At 41.7% G+C, this 22,460-nt stretch overlaps 1 protein-coding gene across 2 annotated transcripts in view; it reads right to left on the reverse strand.

The window, feature by feature from the left end:
• Positions 1–22,460, reverse strand: part of LOC145356485 (adenylate cyclase type 1-like) — a 242,107-nt gene that overhangs the window by 42,923 nt on the left and 176,724 nt on the right. For both annotated transcript variants that reach the window (XM_080209223.1, XM_080209218.1), the window contains 4 exons: positions 10,414–10,511; positions 10,219–10,303; positions 2,759–2,848; positions 405–661 (listed from right to left, as the gene is read on the reverse strand). In XM_080209223.1, coding sequence (XP_080065349.1) covers positions 405–661; positions 2,759–2,848; positions 10,219–10,303; positions 10,414–10,511 — 530 coding nt within the window. The remainder of the gene's footprint in view (positions 1–404; positions 662–2,758; positions 2,849–10,218; positions 10,304–10,413; positions 10,512–22,460) is intronic.

Consider the following 22,460-nt stretch of genomic DNA (forward strand, 5'->3'; position numbering starts at 1 on the left):
AAAAAAAGCAAATTCTTGCACTTGCATTATGGATTATTCTGGAAATTACATTCAGTGATATTATAAGGCTTAATTTTAAACGAGGTTGTATAACTACACAGAACGGCTAAGGGTCCTATATATAGTGAAAAGCAAATATGGTTTCAGTGAACAACATCCTGTTTCTCTTTTCTCTTCAACTTTGATAATCTGGTTCTACTTGTCCCGCTATGCCTTCGTATGGCACAGTACACACGAAAGAAAACATTTCTGCCTTTTTAATAATTACTCATAACGTAATCTCATTTTTGCCACCTAACTTAGCCACACTGATCTATAATTTATAATATTGGTAAATATATCATCAGGCTTTAAATGAAATAGACATCTACATTGATATTATCTTGAAATAATTAAATGCTTACCCCATTGCTCTTCTGTATCCACTAATCTCAAAAACTACTATATACAAAATAGTGACGATGAGGAGCAGGATCATTTTTGGTAATGACGATATGCGTAGGAATATTGCAAGACTGAGTGTTCCAACAACACAGGCAAGAAAAGCATAATGAGCTGCATCACAGGGCATTTCGGTCATTGTTTTATTGAGCCCATCAGCGGCAATAATAACAATGGAGCTGCTTGAGTTAGTAGTCCATAGCCAAGGCATGCATCCAACCTGTGCAAAACACAACAATGTAACAAGGTTTGACACTTTCTCCTTAAAATAAATCCTTAGAAAATCCGATGCTACAGTTCTATAATAAAAATTGACTAAGCCTATTTTGTCTTGATTCATTATAATTTGTAAGAAATTGTATGTTTGAAGCAATGGGACACCTCTGTGCTTACTTTTTAATTACTGGCTTGTACTAACTATTCTTGTAATCCATCATTGACTGATAAGGTGAATTAAAAAAAACTTACAAAAGTTTTACCGTTTTTACAGTGAAGGAAATAAGCAGGACCCTAAATATCTCAAAATTCCCCTATTGGTAGATTAGCATAACGCAGTAAGAAGTCTGACGAAGACTCAAAACATTGACTCTGTTCTCTCTCCACAGATGCTGTTAGACCTGCTGAGATTTCACAGCATTTTCTGTTTATATTTCAGATTCCAGCATCTGCAGCATTTGCTTTCATTTCAGAAGCCATTATGACTCGACATGAAAAAAAGGTTTTATGCAGTGAATGATTAGAATCTGGAAATTCACTGTCTCAGAGTGAGGCAGAAGCAGGTTCAAATAGAACTATCAAAAGGTAATTGAATATTTATCTGAAGAGAAAAAATGGAAGGCTATGAAGAAAAGGCAGGGGAATGGGATTGGCTGGGTAACTCTTACAGACAGATGGTATGGATATGAATGATCGAATGTCCTCCTTCTGTGCTGTAGCTATTTGATGAATTAGTGAATTATAAAGTTGAGGACTGGAGCTCCTTTGTGAATATCTCCAGAACAATAAAATACTTACATTTCTTTATGCATCATCTTATTGTTTCAAAATACTTCACAAAATGAACATTTTTTGAAAGAACAAATGTCATTTTGCAAGAAAATTGCAATACTTTTGTCCCTGCAATGTCCCACAAACATCTGTAATCTAGCCGTTTTCCTGGCTAAGGAAGAAATGTCAGGACACTTCTCTTCAAATACTGTCTTGGCACCTGAATAGGGAAGCAGCACCTTAATTTACTGTGTTATCCAGAGGGCATTGTGGGAAAAGACCTGCTAGAACAGCAATGTCACTCCTGCTTTTCTCCTAACTTCCCCTTTTTGAGAAACTTAAAAATTGAGAAATCGTCAAATTTAAGTTCTGTTGTAAACAAATAGCAAATATAAAAATAGCTTGAGCGTGTGAAAGCATTGTGAGAAAGGACAATTGTAAAACATGGAAGTTAATAATATATGAGAATAGTTATTAAAGTCTGATTAATGGGACAGCGTATCAAGTTCAGAGTGCTGTATATCATTCTAATCCACCCAGATGTTGCTGGTCTTTTGTTCACCTAGAGCAGTGATGGCAGGAGAAATTTCCGTGATATCCATTTATAAGTCCAAAGGGTAACGGCCACAAAAGCGATCACTCAGTATGTATGTTTCTTGGAGTGTAATGAGAATCCACTTCACTGGTAGTGGAGATGCGACTTCAGTATTCTGGAGACACAGACTCATTGCTGTGTTTTCATTCCTGTTAACATTGGCTCTCCTGGAGAACTTCATTATTATTTATGCTTTGCTTGTCAATACTCAGCGTAAAGATTCATACATGTATGGGTATATTACCCTGGAACCTGATTCTGTCATCACATGATATCCATACAAGTCCACATCTATTCTTTTCCTAATGTTCTGGCCAACATTCTTCCCTCATGTACTCAACATTTCCAATAAGAAGATTGAGAAGGAGAAATGCTGCCTGATGTTCTCTTTCTTCAATGTAAAGGCACTGGACTTACTTTTATAACTGCCCTGACTGAGATTAGTAAATTTAATTTTGATCAGCGATTGACCCTATGCCCTTATGATTCTACATATTTTGAGGCGCTGCGGAAGAGCCCCATCGATGGATAATTAAATAGCATCATAAAAACAGCTCATTGCTCGAAATCTATTGTACCAAATCTAAAATGACCAAATAGAAACCTGGAATGTAGAGTTGCTCAGTTAAGAACAGGAATTGCTTTCAATGTCAAAAGCCAATCCATACTCTGTTCATGCCATTTTTACTGCAGACATTCATTTGATATAAACAAAATAGCTTGAAAATTGCTTACCACACATCCCTGGGCCACTGAATAAGTTAAGATTACTATGAAGACGCAGATAATGGTTCGAATTTGTATTGTCAGGCACCCTGGAAAACACTAAAGAGGTAATCAATTATATTTCACTAAATGATACTCAGAATACACTGCAAATGGAATATTCCAACTTTGATCTTGGGTCTGTCAAAGTTCACTTGTCGTAAATGCAAACTTTTCTGCTACCTCCTAAGAACATGGCACAAAATAAGCTGTAACCTTTGATCATTCACTTCCAGCACGGTTGGGGGAGTACTGATAGAAAATAGAGCCTAGAATGTAATGGTTATGATCCTCTCGCCTACATCACCTTCAAGTGTGATTCCCTGGTGAAAACACAAAGATCGGTCCTGAAGACAAAGGAAGCTAAATATTCCAACTAGGAGAAAAGCTTCAGAAGCTTCAAAATGTATTTGACATTTGAAATCAAACTTTCTCAATGAGAAACAGGACTTTAATTAATCTTGGGATGTAATGGGCATGAAAGGTGGGAATTTCCAGCTGGTGCCACCAGCAAAATCTGCTGGTCCTGTCAACAGTGTCACCTGCCGTGGGTTCCCTGGTGGTTGAGAGTGAGAACAGTGGGAAGCCCCATTGACAGTAGTGGTGTTGGATAATCCTGCTACCAGCCAATGGTGGGCTGCTGCCACTGCCTCAAAACACACCGCAGAAGGTGGAAAATCCTGTCAGAAGGAACAGGCCAGTTACACGTGCTGCTTGTACTTCATAGCAGAATAAAATATTACCCGGTACCTGATATGATAATTCTATCTTTGAAAGATAGTGAGTGAAATTTTTCCTGTTAACTAGGTGTTGTTTTGGCCAGGAAAAGTGGTGAGCAGTTTGCCAACTCCACTGACAGCTTCTCCCGTCATCTTTTTCAAAACTTGAATAAACTACTGGGTGTCACGCCATAGAATAAAGTCCCTACAATGCTGAAGGCAGCCATTTGGTCCATCGAGTCTGCACCAATCACAAACCCACCCAGGCCCTATTCTGTAACCTCACAAAGTTACCATGCTAATTCTCCTGACACTAGGGTCAATTTAGTATGGCCAATGCATCTAACCTGCGCATCTTTAGAGTATGGGAGGAAACCGAAGCATCCGGAGGAAATCCACGCAGGCACAGGGAGAATGTGCAAACTTCACACAGACAGTGACTCGAGGCCGGAATTGAACCCAGGTCCCTAGTGTTGTGAGGCAACAGTGCTAACTATCATGCCACCATCACACTAACAGGGCAGACTCTAAAAATTCCCACCCTACCAGCAACACAGCCTTCCAGAGATTGGAGCATCCTGCTCTAACAGAAATAAAAATAAAAACAAGGTTCACTCTATGGATGCAGTAACTTCCCCACCACGTACATGGGGGAAACCTCCCCCCCACCACCAGCCCCCCCCCCCCCACCCCCCAACACAGAGATCTGCCCATGGACCTTCCCAAAGGAAGTCCCAGTGGCATTGCCAACTGACACTGCTCTGGCACTGCCACCTGTGAATGTGGTGGGATGATACAGCGGGGGAAGCCGGCTAATCGTATTAAAATGTATTTAAATGGGGTTACTGCCTTGCATTGCAGGAAGCCCGTTACATTACTCGTAGGGATAGGGACACTCACAGCAAGAATTCTCATTGATGTAAATCTCATTTTTTGGCTCTCATGAGATTTTGGGTCCTTGTTGCCATTTACGTCTGCAACAAATGGGGGTGAAAAATCCCTGCCAGTATATGGTCTGGCTTTCTATGACCAACAGACAATAAATCTATTAACCCACATTAATGAGGGACATTCCTAGTCAAGCCAATAAATGAACTGTACCCACATGTATACCTCTGCTGACTAACACACTGGATTCAACGTAACCAAACTATTGACATGAGTTGGCTAAGTTTTAAATGTACAGGTGGTACTAATTGTAGAATAAAGTGTTATCAGGAGCACCTGGTAACTACTGATGTAACTATAATGCAAAGTCAAATGACTACATGATAGATCTGGTGGGAAGCAAAGATACAACTTTGTGTAGAGTTATTGAGATGACACAGATCTATAAGTAAGCAAGAATAGCTTTTGCAAATCTGTGGTAGCGTTCTCAGAGAAACAAGCAAACTTTAAAAAAGCACTTCTAGACCCCAAATCCAAGATATAGGGGCAAGGGGGAGCAGTTCAGCAGCTTTTAAAGGGTTCTTGCACTTGAAGAGGTGCTATACAGCTTTTTGGTAGACGATGACTGTTGTGTAAGGAGGTTGTTTAGGAGCTGCAGGAACTGTCAGTTTCACAGGAAATTGCTGCATCAGAGAGCACTCAAGTAAGTAACCAATTCAGAGGCGTTGAGATCCTTTCTAGCAGAATGACAAGCAAGCGTGACTTAGCAACAAGTACAACAGCAACAAAACAACTTGAATTGATATAGAGTCTTTGATGCAATAAAATGTCCCAAGGTGCTTCTTATGAAACAAAATATGACACTGAGGCACATTAGAAGATATTATGGCAGGTCACCAAAAACCTGGTCAAAGAAGTAGGTTTTAAGGAGTGTCTGAAAGGAGAAAAGGGGGCAGAAAGCTGGAAAGTTTCCTGGAGGGAATTCAAGAACTTAGGACCTTGATAACTGAGGGCAGAGCTGTCAATGGTAGAGTGAGTGAAGATAGGATTCCATATCGATAAATCACTAATTAAACGGACAAAAATGTGCTCAGTAATTGAGAAGGATATCAATGTCAGCTTCAGTAAACAGGGTCCACTACAAGGAAATGAATGTTTGCCTTATCCATGCACTATGTACTCAACACAGAGAGCAAGAGCTGAGCAGCTACGCAGTCTGGAAAACACAGCTTTCACTAATATCATAGAATCATAGAACTCCATAGTGCAGAAAGAGGCCCTTTGGCCCATCGAGTCTGCACCGAACACAATCCCACCCAGGCCTTACGCCCATATCCCGACATATTATACCCACTAATCCCTCTAACCTACACATCCCTGGACACTAAGGGGCAATTTCCTAGCATGGCCAATCAACCTAACCCGCACATCTTTGGACTGTGGGAGGAAACCGGAGTACCTGGAGGAAACCCATGCAGACACAAGGAGAATGTGCAAACTCCACACAGATAGTGACCTGAGCCGGTCACTGTAAATGTGTCAGTAAATGTGCAGCTCCAACTTGTTCAGTGAGCAAGACCAAGGCTTTCTTCCACTGGCAAAACAAATTCACTCACTCAAAGGCTTCTTCAATGTTTTCAATTCTAGGGGTAATGGGGGCTAAGCTCATGACAATACTTTGTCTTCACTGCTGCCATGTCCCTAGTACATGAAAGAGACCATCCATCGTTTAAGTCAAACCTTACATTTTTGGTTGTTTAAAACTGGACTTTGCTGAATCAAAAGATGGCTGTTACAGGTCGCACGATTCACAGGTTTTCTATAGTTTCTGAAAATTTCTAAAAGCAGTTACAAGACAAAAGCTCAACCTTTATCCTTATGGAATCTCATACCTTTCATTGCATGGACACATTACTCCAGTTACGAGGATAAATTGGAGAGGTTGGGACTGTTCTCCTCGGAGAGAAGAGGGCTAAGAGGAGATTTGATAGAAGTGTTCAAAATCATGAGGAGCTGGATGGAGTAGCCAGGGAGAAATGTTTCCCATTTGTAAAAGGATCAAGACTGAGAGGGCACAGATTTAAAGCAATTTGCTGAAGAAGCAAATGTGATGTGAGAAAAAACAGAATGAGTGGTTCACATCTGGAATGCACTGCCTGTAAGTGTGGTGGAGGTAGGTACCATCAAGGTATTCAAAAGGGCATTAGAAGATTCCTTAAATAGAAACAATGTGCAGGGATACAGGTTTTTGCATACCAACCTCATCTCACTGCGCCACCATCAACTTCAAAAGGAATTTTATAACTTGTGCTCCAGCCAACTGAACTTGTGTGAACTGTAACTCCTCTATGAAGGAGCCTTCATGGGACTCTGACTTGCTGGGCTTTGGCAATCACGTGAACTGATATCCAGTGGTTTCACTTTGTTTGAGTTATTCATAATTATAAAAACTCATCTCTTCTATCTTCGTGTGTGTGTGTGTGTGTGTGTGTGTGTGTGTGCGTGCACACGCGCATGCATGTGTGTGTGTATGTGTCTGTGCGCGTGCATGTGTGTGAGTGTTTGTGTGTATGTGTGTGCCTGTGTGCATGTGCGTGTAAAGCTGCAATTATTACCTGTGTCTTTATTTGTGAACAAACAATACTTCTGATTTAATCTTAAAGAGAGCTTGCTGTCAGTCACTTTAAAAATTGACCTCAGAAACACTATGTTTATGAGTCTATTTCAAAAATTAAAATCCCTCTGCTGATGGACAGATGGCGAGAAAATAAAAAAATACAAGTTTGCCTCTCTCCCCATCATAGCACTACTAATGTCGTAAGCATCTGCTTTATTTTGTGGGAGTGGACTAGCCCATAATCTTCAAAAAAGAACTGGCATCAGAAGTGAATGGTAGACCCATGGATGAATGAGATGAAGGTCATTGAAGGCTTTGCCCAAGTGCTCCCTTCAAATTGGTTTGAGTGATGGGTTATAGCAAAACAATCATTAATATCAGCAGCCGCATCTGCTTCCTACTTGTAAGGTGACGCATTGCTTTTACATTGTATGTGGACCTAATAACTCCATATTAACACATCCTCCCTTTCTCTCTGAGTAAAGGTTATCCTTACTGAGAAAGCTGTTGCAAGGGTGGTGAAGCAATCAGACCCATCAGGTGTGCACCCATCCAGCATGGCAGTGTCAGAAGAATGAGCAAATACTATGCCTCACTTAAGGAAATCACAGGTAATGTGAGGTAATACTGAAACAGCGCCCTGCACCTCAAGAGCTTCTGAGTTATTAGAAGCAGTAAGTATGGTAGCATAGTGATTCCATTATTGGGCTATGATTTCAAATTCCACCATCACATCAATTCAACAGGGGGGTCCGCTGCCACTTTGCCTGAGACCAGTGAGGGGGGGGAGGAGTGGTCCACTGCCACTCTGCCTGCCATCAGTGAGGGGGAAAAGGGGGTCCCCCACCACTCTGCCTGAGTGACTGGGAAGGGGAGGGTCTGCTGCTACTCTGCCTGAGATCAGTGAGGGGTAAGGAGGGGGGGGTCTGCTGCCACTCTGCTTGAGATCAATGAGGGGTAAGGGGGGTCCGCTGCCACTTTGCCTAAGAGCAATAAGTGGGAAGGGGAAGAGGGAACCATGATCAGTTTGGGTGGCAGGGGGTGGGGGGATGAGGGGTCAGTAATGTTGTGGGGTGGGGCAATGTCTGTGGGCGTCAGGGGGAGGCATTATCCGGCCTGGGAGAGATGTGGCAGGGGAGCCAGATTCTTTAATTTATTTCTGCATATATGTAGTTGGAGGCACTGATTGGAGCTGCAGGATTTCAGGTGCATTAAGCCTCGCCCACAGGCTTGTGTAGCGTGAGTTGGAATCGTTGATATTTTTGCAGGCAAAGTGTGTACGGGGGTGCCTGAGAACGGATCTAAAAGTCAGATCTGGAACTCTATCAGTTTTAAGTCCTCCCAGCACTTAGAATCAAAATGGTAAAGTAGTGTTCTATCATCTACTCTCAATTGTGTTCAGATGTGATTACGATTTTCTATCTCTCATCAATTCCTGCCAGTCCAGTGGTCCATCTTTTGCAAAATAAACCTGGAGTTTTTTTCGTTGTTGCCTCTATCCCAATAAGATAAAATTACTGCTCTCCTATCGGCCGCAACATGGTGATTTTTTTCCAGCCAAATTGAGCAAATCTTTTCTCCTTTCAATCACAATCTCAAGTGAAGCTAACACTCTTAAACTGAACTTCTATCACTGTGACATTTCCACGTGAGTCATGCAGAGTTGTCAGAGGTGATTGTCTCAACAAGATTTCTTAAGATGCCCGTGGTAACTTAGTACATAACTGACTGGCTGTAAAATCTTGTGTGTCTGACAGTGCACGGCATTCACAGTATAGAAACAAATTATTCAATCCACCAGGTCAAGGCAGAGTTTATGCTGCATACAAGCACATTCCACCCTCATAACTTCCCAAACTCACCAACATATCATTCTGTTCCTTCACCTCTCATGGACAAATCTAACTTTCCTTTAAATTTATCTATGCCATTCAACTCAAGTAATTCTGATGGTAACAAATTCTACATTCCAACCATGGGCATGTTATAAAATCAATGTCATTGCAAAGAAAATGTCAAGCTCAAATCAGTACTCTGCACTTTGAATATTCAATGAGCATGTCTCCTCCTGATGGAGGGTGCATTTGACTTCGATGCGAGCTACAACCATGCCAGAAGTGAGCTCTGGGCCACCTGATCAATTCATAGAATCCCTACAGCGCAGAAGGAGACCATTCAGCCCATCGATTTTACACCAACAATAGTCCTATCCAAGCCCTATCCCTGTAATCCCACATATTTATCCTGCTAATCCTTCTGACACTAAGGGGCAATTTACCATGGCTGATGAACTTAACCTGCGTATCTTTGGACTGTGGGAGGAAACCCATGTGGACATGGAGAAAATGTGCAAATTCCACACAATCATCTGAGGGTAGAATTGAACCTGGGTCCCTGGCACTGTGAGTCAGCATAATTGTTGGATTTTAGGTCTCCTTTGAATGCAATATGTGATTGCCAAATGGGTGCCCTGCAGCAACTCAGTTTTGGGAGAATGGGTATATTGGCTAGCTCCCAAACTGAGCTGTTAGATGGGGTCTGGTATGGGAAATGGGTCCCAAAGGGGGTTAAACACAGACTATTAGTGGGTCACAGTATTTTTGAGGAATTAGAAGTAGCACTTGTGCTCCTTGTGGCCCCACAAAAGCTTCCCTATAAATTTATTGGCTTTTTGTTAAGTGCTCCCCAGTGTTTTGAGTCATAACTGTTATAGACTATGTGCCCATTGTATTAGCACAAGGATGGAGCATGCAGGATACTGGCTCTAACCACTTATATTTGAAAATTGTAAATAGACTACTGCATCCAGTGTTGGAGCTCAGTTGGCATTTTTAAACAGCCTCTTTACTCAGTTCAATGCAGACAATGGATGACAAAAAATACCAAAGTTTTCCATTCCCAGTAGCAATGTTGCTTACTTTGAGAAGCCAGAAAAAACTTAACCAAAAGATGCAGGTTTGAAAACCAAACCTTGATTCAACATAACATGTGATTTTTATGAAATTTTGTTGCTGCTGGCATTGTCTTCCTGGGCAAAAATGATTCTCAGTTCAATTGTAAAAATATCCCAACCTCTTCCAGCTCTGAAGTACTCTCCACCAAGCTATGAACTAACACTTGCACATCAATTTGGAATTTGAATCAGAAAGCACGTTATTTGGATCATCTATCAGCACTGAAAATGTGTAAAATAAAATCTAGTTTACCTGCACTCGAGTGACGTGGAGATACATGATACAAGCAACCAGGAAACAAATACAGAATACCAGTAGTACAAGGACCACAGTGCTCCTAACAGAGAAACAGGAAAGGAAACAAGTACTTAGTTATGAACAAATAGCAGCCTTTTTAGATTAGAAAAAATGCAGTTACACTGAAGAAGTGTAGAAAATACTACTTACTGTGGTATTATGAGAAGATACAGAAGACCAAATAAAGCAGCAAGTATCAATGAGAGGATGACTGCACTGGTGAAATATTCATCATGAAGTTGATGATACTGTGGGTGGAAGAATGAAAGAAAATCTTACTCCGAACTAAAAATAAATGACTGTGCACCCATCATGGGGGATTCAGGGATCAGACAGATGAACCTTTAACAATATGCTTATTTAGAAATTGGCCGAATTTAAACAAAAATGATTCACAATAAGACTCAAGCATAATTCTCCTTCAGATAGAGCTAAGGATTAGTGTTGATATATTGGCCGAGCTTTTGCAATCAGCTCTAATCAAACAGCGCTCATCATTCATTGCATTTTCACTTTCTCACAGGACTCTGTGTGCTTTTATACAATCATTTGTGGTAATAATAAAAGCTAACACAGCAAAAGGCCAACCACAGGGGACCTGGACTCTGAGAGTAGATCAAGCAACAGTGTGTCTCATACTGAAGACTCCTCATTGAGACATGGATGCAGGCTGCAAAATTATGCACTTGTACACCACTATTTTACAACCTCGCTTGGGTGAGGCTCGTAAAATCCCGCCTGAGGCCAATGAGAATTCCATTCAGTGAGCCTTGCCCACCCTGATTCTGGGGAAGACAAGGTGATAAAATTCTGGCCTGTTACAGTGTCCATAATTTTGGCACTCCAAGTGACATTTTGATCCCAAAATGGAATTCATGTCATATGTCCACACTCTCAGTTCAGACTACATTAAACAACATCTTAGGAAAGGTATTAATGCGGGTGTTAGAGGTGTGTGCTAGAAATACGCAGACATTGCAGATCTGTTAGCATGAAACATTGATTTGACATCAGTTCTGCCATTTCAAAATCACTGCTCCATTTACAGTCCTCTCTTAACATTGCATAGATGGGCATGTGTTCAGCAGCAGAGTGAACCCCCATTCCCAGTGCTATTTAAAGGGCTTACCAACTACTTGCAAGTTAGTTGCTGATAACCTTCTACTGGTTCTGAGTTTGTTGGAAGTGCTGGTGATTTAAGGAGTTGCTGACAATTGAGGACATCTCCATGGAGTGTTGAGATACATGGAGAAGTCAACGGTTGTGACTGCAAGGTTCTTGTCAGACCACTTACTCCCAGTCATGGGTAATGCTATAGTTGTAATTTTCCTTGGGCTGTAACATGAGAGTGTGAGGTCCCTGGTCCAGTTGTAAAGATGTGATGTTTTAAGGTGAATTCACTGACCTTGATCACTCGTATGAGGTCATTAAACTTCTGGTGGCACTACAGCCTTATCTCCAGCATGACGTTGTTTGCTATCACCTCTGTGGCTATCTGCTGATGTTTACTTCTAAGTGCTTTCCTGCTACTCTCACACCCACCTCCAACACTTGGTGGGACGGAGAACTCTCTTCCTGTCTGCCACAAGAGCTTTGGATGCTGCATCAGAAATTTTGGGAGCTCATACTCATCTTTACTCTTTTCAATGTCAGACACTTTTCTATGATATCTTCCCATTTCTTCTTCAGTCAGAATGCATCTTCCTTTAAATGGTACAGGCTAGACTTCCATAAACCTGGGATGCCAATGAGACATTCAGCCACACAACAGCACATCTCAGCATGAGATGTGCTGTTGTGTGGTTGAATGTCTCATTGGCATCATTTAAATTATCATTTACATTAGCAGGCACCACAAAATTTAGGTGCTGCATGCACTACTTTAAACAGGCATAAGTTAATCACGCATCGCAATGCCTGCACCTGTATTCGGGGACTATTGAACTTTTATCTCACAATGTGAACTGGGAAATGCAAGTTAGAATATTTACTTCAATATAAAATTATGTACAGAAAACAAATTGAAGAAAGGGTAATAAAGATGTGACGAAGAGAAAGACATAAAAGAAACAGAATGTTCCTTATTTCAATTATTTTAAAAACTCTTTGACAATAGTTAAATCTGAAGAAATGAGATTCCATATTTGTAAATGTAAATGTTCAGTGCCAGAGAGGTTGTTTGGCAATAATTAAAACGTACCATGCCATTAAACGATTTCTTTTTGCATGATTTTACACACCTAACTGTTTATGGTGTATTTAGTAAATGCCACAATACTGTATCTTTGCATGTATGCGAATGCTGGGTCACTTGATGAAGTTAGGGATAGTGAAGTTACTGAGGAAGCAGGGCACCTTGGATAGCAACATCTTGATTTTCATGTTTAACATGGCATGTGTAAATGGTGGAAGTTGTTGTTCAGTTTACTCCTTAATAATGATGAGCACAATTATCATCATTATTTCAACCTCAACATTTAGGTCATTATATGGGTTAAAGTAGCACTGTATGAAATGAAGTAGTCACTGTTAATGAAACATTTAAGAAATTAACTGCTGCATTTTTCAATTATACTACAGCATGCTGCAAAATCTAAACCTTTATGAAATTCAAGGCCTTTTGTACAGGATGAAAAGTCAGTGAAGACACTAACCCCCACAGAACCTTTGACAGTTATCAGTGTTCATTTCTCAAGAAAGATAACAACGTGTGCTATGCTTTCATGATCTATGTCTGGGTGGTACTAGCATGTCCAGACATCATAGGAGGTCATTCGGCCCATCAAGCTTGCACCAACAACAATCCCACCCAAGCCCTAACCCGTAACTCCACATACTCACCCTACTAATCCCTTTGGTGCTGACAATTTTATCATGACCAATCAACTTAACCTGCACATCTTTGGACTGTGGGAGGAAACCACAGCACCCAAAGTAAATCCAAACAGACAAGGGGAGAACATGCAAACTCCACACAGGCACCTGAGGCCAGAATCAAACTTGGTTCCTGGTGCTCTGAAGGGCAGAATTAATAAAGGTTGGGCTGGTTCAGTGTCATTGTATGCCCATATTAGAATTGGTGGGTTGAAATGTGCAGCATGTAACTGTTCCACTAGTCAAGGGAAATACAAAATATCCATCTAATTGCAACCATGGACAAGCCAATGAACTTCAGTAGTGAGCCAATCCCTAACTAAGTGAAAAAGAATCACCTCAAACTGGGAGTACAATGTAATTTAGCGATATTATGATCCACTAAATTGCTACCTTTATCACCTCTATTGTTTATGATTAAATTACTGCATTCCAGTGTATTAACACTACTCCTTGACTCTGTATGGATATAAATACTGGAGTATAAGTACTTTGACTTGTTATTTTCTGGTATTACTATGTTGTTAATGCCACATAGGGTAAAAGTGCACTGGTGCTTAGTAAAACATTCTCAATCTTTAAACTGACAAGACTACATATTCAGTTTCTAGGAAAACCAAGCCTGTCTTCATATCAGGTAACGGCTTGAATCAGCAGACAAAACAAATGCTGAGTAAACTCAGCAGCAAGAAGCACTGGAGAACTCTTCTGATTTTCATTCCGCTTATAAAGTAAGCAAGATGTCTCATGAATGGTATTGAAATTGTGAAGAATTAATTCTTGTGAAGAATTGTGAAAATAATTCTAGTAGTCTTTGTTGAGTCAACACTCAACATGTCTGATCAGTGCAGAGTAGAAATGAACAAAGCCAATGAAATGTTGGACAGCATAACCAAAACAGGAGAATACAAGTTGGAGGAACCGGTAATCAAAGTATACAATGCTCTGTATACAATGATCACATCAAAGCCACAAAGGAGATATTCAAGTATAGGTGGTGGTGGTGCAGAGAAGAGGCCATAAAGCTGACCCATCTGATTTTATCAGTTCTGCCGCCCAAGGCTTGTAAGATCACGTCCGTGGCCAACGGGGAATGCAGCTCTGCCAGCCTCATTTGCCCTAATTTCGGAGCAGCCACGCTGGTAAAATCAGTGTTATCTGTTTGCATTATGAGGAAAATGTGAGTAACTGAGAGTGACCTTATAGGAGTTTATAATCATTAAGGGATAAAGATAAATCTGGATTGTCATTTTATATTAAATTGGGTTGGTTGGGCAAAGTGACATTGGTTCAAAGTTCAGGACTGATAATCAAAAATTCCGCAGTTGGTGAAGACCACTAGAAAATTCAGCCAAAGTTCCCATCACTAACTAATAAACAATGATTCCTGTTGGAACATCTGCATGTGGATTTATAAAAAATGTTAAAGAATTCAAACAAAATTGATAGACTGGGAAAGAACATGGGCAGAATCCTACCAGAAAATGGCAAGGTGTCAGGATCTGATTGAAAGCTGCCATGGTTCCCTTCGGAGAAACAGGAAGGTTTTCTCTCCAGTTCTTTTGACACTTTGTCAAAACAGGGGGGGTATGCTTCAGGCTACCATGCTGAGGGGTGGAGCCTAAACACACTGGCAAAGCCAGCTGCACTGAGATCAGGGTGCTGTGATCAGAGGAAAAAGTAACCTCCCCTCCACCCCACCATAGATGTCTCAGGTCTCCCCCAAAATAGCTAACATCGGCATCCCCACAACTCTCACGTCTGCTACCCCTTCCCCCCGTCCCCCATGAATAAATGAGTTCCATCCTCCACACTAGTGTCTGCCACGGCACTGGTTAGAACTGCTAGCTTGCTGGGGAAAGTGCCAGGCCATTGCCTGGCAATTATCCTCTCCCCCACAAGCTGTACTCACCTTTACATCCCCAAGGGTTGGGGAGATCCCCATAACAGGTTCACATTTGGGTAACCTGTTGTAAACTGCACCGACATGACATCCATGAGGTTTGAAAATATGGCTAGAGGGTCATTATTTGGAAGGGGGGAGGGCATGTTAATGATAGTGAAATATATGTAAATGTACTGTAATCAGGTTCACGCTCGCAAGAAGTGGCGAAAGTTGGAGATCACAGTGTCACAGGTGAGAATTGAGATTTTTGGGTTTTGCTAGATTTTGAGCCCTGTCACTGAACCCATGGATGGAGAAAGCAGGCTTAAAATCACACTCCACACTCCTGCCCTCCCCATCACTATCCCTCATTCACTCATCCGATGAAGGAGCAGCTCCGAAAGCTCCTGATACCAAATAAACCTGTTGGGCCTTAACCTGGCATTGTGAAACTTCTTACTGTCCTCATTATTGCCCCCACCCTTTCATTTTGTTATCCTGTATTCTCCTTAAAGGGGCAAAAGAAACAGCAAAAAATCCAGAGTCAGTGAAAGGAAAAATACTTTGGAAAACTCCTTTGCATCGACAGTGACAAAACTGTTCATGGTCCTCTTTAATTATTATTCATTTGCAATTAAAATTCTAATTCATTTGGTCTTTATTCTAATTACAAGACCCTTTCCACACAAATCAATCTGTTTAAAGCAATACAATTACCCAAGTAAGTCAAATTGTTTGGAGGCGACAGATGTGTTTTTGATTAAATTGTCAAATGCGATTGTTAAATGTTACAGCAGAGAATCAGAAATTCAGCCTGTCAGCCCTCCACTGGTGATTGTCTACACAAGTCAGTCCTGCGTACATGCAAGTTTCACATATCCTTTAGCATTCCTCTTTTCAAGCAACTATTTAATCCTCTTTTATAAGAATTTATGGGGCCTGCTTCATCAAAATTGCAGCAGATAATTTCATATTCTGCCACTTATCAACTAATCTCATTGTTCCTTCCCTATTCTCTTGTAGGCATGGATGCATACTGAAATGCAACAGTTGCCCAGTAGCTCCCAGTGCTCCAATACATCAATCAATCATTTCCACTCGTGAATCAAGACAGCAAATGCTCCAAGCACTTTTACACCCAAGGTAAATCTAACCCTGATTCAACAACCGCAAAATAACACTTGCTAGTTTAGGCATAGCAATAAGGACTGACTGTTTCTTCTTCCCCCACCAAGAGATCCTGAGGCAAACGTTGGTGGCAGTGTGAGTGATGGGAAGAGACGGGGAGGGTGGGAAGGGAATTTCAACATGGGTGTGGGATTGGGTACTGGGGGACAATTAAATCAGGAAACATTTCAATGCATGATGAGGTTGGCTCCAACCCACTGTCATCTGCATTTCACTGCAACACCTTAGGTTATGTGTGCGCAAGCCCTTCAGGATAGGTGGGCTGTCAATTTGTGATACATTGATCTGTCAACTTGAGTGATATTGACATAGGTTTTACAATTTAATTTTGGCTTCTTGGGTTTTGTGGAACTTATCAGTAAAAGCATTGTGACAATTGAGAGCGTTGAGCCCATACTGGTAGGTGATCGGTGTTCACAGCTGCTTTCTTACCTGCATGTGTAAAAGTGTTTGTTCATAGTACCTGTGCTGGGAGTTTACTTTACACACTTTGGAGGTTGAGAGGTCAGATCTGCTCCTTGGACCTCTGATTTATCAGATCAGCAGAGGTGCCACTTATACAATGTTACTGGACCTACGATGAGGATAAGATGATCAGCAGCAATGCCAACCAGCAGGAACAGCACCAGCAGCAGGTGAAGTATCAACAATGAGGATTACATGGTGGCACAGTGGTTAGCACTGCCACCTCACAGCACCAGGGATCCGGATTCAATTCCAGCCTCAGATGACTGTGTGGAGTTTTCACATTCTCCTCGTTTCTGCGTGGGTTTCCTTTGGGTGCTCTGGTTTCCTCCCATCTTCCAAAGATAGGTTAGGTTGTTTGGCCATGCTAAATTGTCCCTTTGTGTTGGCAGAATTATTTATTTATTGTTAAGTGTAACAAGTAGGCTTACATTAACACTGCAATGAAGTTACTGTGAAAATCTCCTAGTTGCCACACTCCGGCACCTGTTCAGGTACACTGAGGGAGAATTTAGCATGGCCAATGCACTAACCAGCACGTCTTTAGGACTGTGGGAGGAAACTGGAGCACTGGAGGAAATCCAGCATACCTGGGGAGAACATGTAAATTCACAAAGTCAGTGACCCGGGATAGAGAATTGAACCTGGGTCCCTGGCAGCAATACTAATCAAAAAATCATAAATCGTAAAATCCCTACAGAGCAGAAGGAGGCATTTTGGCTAATCGAGTCTGCACCGACAACAATCCCACCCAGACCCTATTCCCGCAACCCCACATATTTACCCTTCTAATCCCCTGACACTAGGGTCAATTTCGCATGGCCAATCCACCTAACTTGCATATCTTTGAACTGTAGGAGGAAATCTGAGTACCTGGAGGAAACCATGCAGACATGGGGAAAATGTGCAAACTTCACACAGACAATGACTTGGGGTCAGAATTGAACCCAGGTCTGTGATGCTGTGAGATAGCAATGTTAACCATTGTTCACTGTGTGGATTAGCAGGGTAAATATGTTGGATTCTGGTGATAGAGTCTGGGAGAAGTTATTGTTGGTGTAGACTCGATAGGCAGAATGGCCTCCGTCTACACTGTTGGGATTCTATGATTCAATGAATGGCCTGGTACTCAGAGACCACAACTCCATGGGAGGGGCAGGATCACCAGAGAGGTGCAGATCACAGAAGGCTCTAAGTGGCAATCAAGGCCCACAGAAAGCTTTCCTGAATGTGAAAACACCTGCGTTTCAGGGAGCTCAAAGTGTCTTGTTAGCTGGTCTCAGATATTTGTAATCTTTTGAAACAAGATGCACTGCCACTGAACCTTGTGGCCACACCTTACCAGTGACTGTTAAAGTCACTGCAGCTCCAACAATTATGCTTTTGGATCCTTCCAGGGACCTGCTGTAGACCTAGTCTTGTTGCGAACGAATCTCTAGGGATGAATGAGCAAAATATGATAGAATGTACATTATGCTAGAAGAGATGTAATTCAATCTGAGGCCAGCATGTTAAATTTGAACAAAGGAAATTATGAAGCTATGAGGGGCAAGTTGGCTGAGGTGAATTGGGAAAATTAAAAGGTATGACGGTACGGAGTCAGTGGATTGACTTTAAAGAATTAATACATCATTTACAGCAATCATACATTCCTTTAAGGCACAAATTCCCAAAAGGTCAGTCATCCATAGCTAACAAAGAAAGTTAAGGATCATATAAGATTTTAAGAACAGATCTATAAAATTGTCAGAAACAATAATAAATCTGAGGATTGGAACATTTTAGAATACCGCAAAGGACGGCCAAGAAAGGAAGAATGGAATGTGAATGTACACTAGCAAAAACATAAAAACAGACTGTAAAAGCTCTGATAGGAAAGTTAAAAGGAAACATATAACTCAGACAAATGTGAGTTCTTTACCAGCAGAGTCAGGAGAATTTATAATGGGGAATAGAGAAATGGAAGAAAAGCTAAATGATTGCTTTGTATCTGTCTTCACTGAGAAATATATAAGAAATCTCCCAGAATTAGAGATCCAAGGAATAGATAGAATGAAGAATTGAAGGAAATTAGTATTAGTAAGAAGGTGTATTGGAGAAATTAATGAGACAAAGGAAGGAATTTTCCAGCCCTTCCTGCTGGTGGGGTCTCCTGATCCTGCTGAAGTTGATGGTCAATGTGCATGGTGGGGCAAATGTTGCATGCAAATTGCCATTGACTTTGGTGGGACCAGAATATCCTGCTTGTGGCCAATGGTGAGCCCTCCACCTTGGGGTAAATGCCATGGGCGGGGGGGGGGGTTGGAAAATTTTGGCTATAAGCCCCAGGACCTGACATTCTATGTCCTCGAGTGCTGAAGGAAGTAGCTATGAAGACAGTACTTCAACACCATTTTCCCGACCATCCCTAAATCCCTGATGTCATTAGTATCTCAAAATCTATCCATAGAACCATAGAAAAGTTACAACACAAAAGGAGGCCACCCTGCCCATCTTGTCATGCCAACCCAAGGACACCCAGGTGCCCTTTCTAATCCTATCTTCCTGCACCCGGACCATAGCCTTGCATTTTATTATGGCACTGAAGTGCAGATCCAGGTTTTTTAAAAAAGAACCTAGGGCTCTGTGTCCACTATCAACCCGGGCAGCAAATTCCATCTCTCAATATCTGTCTTGAATATACTCAATGACTAAAGTTTCACAACTCTCTGGGGTAAAGAATTCCCAAAATTCACTACTCTGAGTAGAAATATTCCTCCTCATCTCATGGTTTGTCCCTTATCCCGAAACTGTATTCCTTGGTTCTAGATGTTTCCAGTCAGAGGAAACATCCATTCTGCATCTATCCTGTATAGCTTTTGAAGAATTTTATATGTTTCAAAGAGGTTATCTCTCATTCTCATAGACCCCAGAAAATAAATGCCTATCTCCTCAATTTCTTCTCATAGGACAATCCCACTATAATAGAGATCAATCTGGTGAACCTCTGCTGCACTTCCCCTCTGGCAAATATATTTTTCCTTAATTAAGGAGACTAAGAAGGTAAACAATACTCCAGCTGTGGTCTAACCAAGGCCTTGTACAATCTTTTCTTGCACTCAAATCCTCTTGTGATAAAGACTAACATACCATTTACCTTCCTTATTGCTTGCCGCACCTGCATATTAGCTTTCAGTCACTTATGAACAAGGACATCCTGTCCTTTTGACATCAACATTGCACATCATCTCGTCATTTGAGGAATACTCTGCACCTCTGTTCTATCTAACAAGTTGGATAACCTCACATTAATCCATGTTATAATTCATCTGGTATACTTTTAACCATTCATTAAGCCTTCCAAAGAGCCTATAACCTATTTTCATCATCCTCTCAACATTCTCACCTGGTTTTGTGTCACCTGCAAACTTGGAAGTATTACCTTTGGTCCCACATCCACAACAGTAAAAGTCGCTTGCTAGCCAACAATCAAGATTTCGAAAGATGGGAAATAGGTTCAACAGAATAATGTGGTTGAAATTTTTAAAAAATCTATATTTTAATGCTAACAATGTCTAAAAGAGCCATACATCTATTTTCTTGCAACTACAAATCATTATACTTGCTTTTCCTAACACTTCCCCATAATGTAACCCTTGTGACTTCAGTAGAGACAGAGGCAAACTGCTCGGATCCCAGCTCTATCTGCTGAGATGCTTTTGGAAAAAAGTCCTCTGGGCTTTGGAACATGAGTGGGCCTGACTAAACACTGCCTTACCCGCAACTGTTCAGGAGCACATGGTGTACCACTGGGGGTGAGCGGAAGAATAGGGAGAAGAGGACTGGGGAAACAAAGGAAGCATGGAAGTGCTTTGAATCATGCCCCCACTTCAGTTCACCAGTTTCACCATTATGCCTATTGAGCCTGGCCACAGTTTCCTTCTAGCAATGTATTGGAGAACACTTTGCTGCAGATTATTGGGGCAATGGAAGACCAAGGCTTGAGTATCATTCATTGAGTTAAGGTGATATACAAGTCAATGGAAAAAATTTACATGTGATCCACGTGATTGCCGCCTTTGATTTTTCAGACAATTAGTCACTCTTTCCATGGAAAAACATCATCACAAAGTCTATGTTATCATGTCACTCATGCATGAGGCAGACTTCTCCAATTTCTCTGCAAGCCTGCCCAGTTAGAATGTCTGCCAGCAACTCGCACTACAATATCCTGGTGATTGATAGGTCTGAGTAGAACTTGGAGAGAACAGTACCCTCCAACATGGGTGCTGCCATCTGCTCTGGCTCGCCTGTGAATTGTGAGAGAAGAGCTGAAATCCCAACTACCTGCGTAAATTCACTCAACAAATTGCAATGTGCACCAGTGTATGATCTTCAGAGGGAATGAGCTCCTCTGAGAAGTCACTGGACAACCTGGACCACCTCCTTCTGGATGTATGAAGACACTGTGTGATCAAGAAGATAAGGATGCTTGCATTTTTCATTGTTTTTTATTCATGTTTGTGGGATGTGTGTGCCACTGGCTAGGCCAGTATTTAGTGCTCACCCCTAATTGCCTTTGAGAAGGTGGTGGTGAGGTGCCTTCTTAAATCGTTGTTGTTCTTGAAGTGCTGATACACCCACAGTGCTATTATTATGTATGCTATCATATTTCAGTATAACATGAAGTCAATTAATGTTGTGTGGTTGGTTGAAATTTAATTCTATCAACTGGCAAGACCCCATCTCTGAGAACCAAGTATGCCAAGACTCCACTATTTCCAATGCCTTCTCCTCTACATACCCAAAGAATCAATACAATTCCTACAGTGCAGGGGAGGCCTTTTCGCCCATCGGGTCTGCAACAACTCTCCAAAAAAGCATGTTAACCAGACCTACCTCCTGCCTATCCCGGTAACCATGTACGTTTATGGAAATGTACCTAATCCAAACATCTAGACATTAAGGGGCAATTTAGCATAGCCAATCCATCTAACCCATACATCTTTGGACTTTGGGAAGAAACCAGTGCACCTGGAGGAAACCAAGCAGATGTGAGGAGAACATGCAAACTGTATATAGTCACCCAAAACCCAAATTGAACCCGGGTCCTTGGTACTGTAAAAGCAATAGTGCTAACCACTGTGCCACCATGCTGTCTGTTAATTGAGGGATGGATGCAGGTCCACCTCCAGTTAAGAACATAAGAACATAAGAACATAAGAAATAGGAGCAGGAGTAGGCCATCTAGCCCTTCGAGCCTGCCCCGCCATTCAATAAGATCATGGCTGATCTGTCGTGGCTCAGTTCTACATTCCCGCCCTCTCCCCATAACCCTTAATCCCCTTGCCTATCAAAAACCTATCAACCCGCGTCTTAAAAATATTTAGCGAGGCAGCCTCCACCACTTCAATGGGCAGAGAATTCCAGAGATTCACCACCCTTTGAGTGAAGAAGTTCCTCCTCAACTCTGTTCTAAACCACCCCCCCTTTATCTTGAGGCTGTGCCCCCTAGTCCTACTGTCCTTTCTGAGCAGGAAGAGTCTCTCCACCTCTATCCTATCCATCCCATTCATCATCTTATACGTCTCAATGAGATCTCCCCTCATTCTTCTAAACTCTAACGAGTACAAGCCTAGTTTATTCAGCCTCTCCTCATAGCTCAACCCCCTCAACTCCGATATCAGCCTAGTAAACCTCCTCTGCACTCCCTCCAAGGCCAAAATATCCTTGCGTAAGTACGGCGACCAAAACTGCACACAGTACTCCAGCTGCGGCCTCACCAATGCCCTAAACAGCTACAGCA

Source organism: Carcharhinus amblyrhynchos, chromosome 2, assembly GCF_965287045.1.
Source record: "Carcharhinus amblyrhynchos chromosome 2, sCarAmb.v2.hapA, whole genome shotgun sequence".
In the NCBI taxonomy this organism is placed as follows: Eukaryota; Metazoa; Chordata; class Chondrichthyes; order Carcharhiniformes; family Carcharhinidae; genus Carcharhinus; species Carcharhinus amblyrhynchos.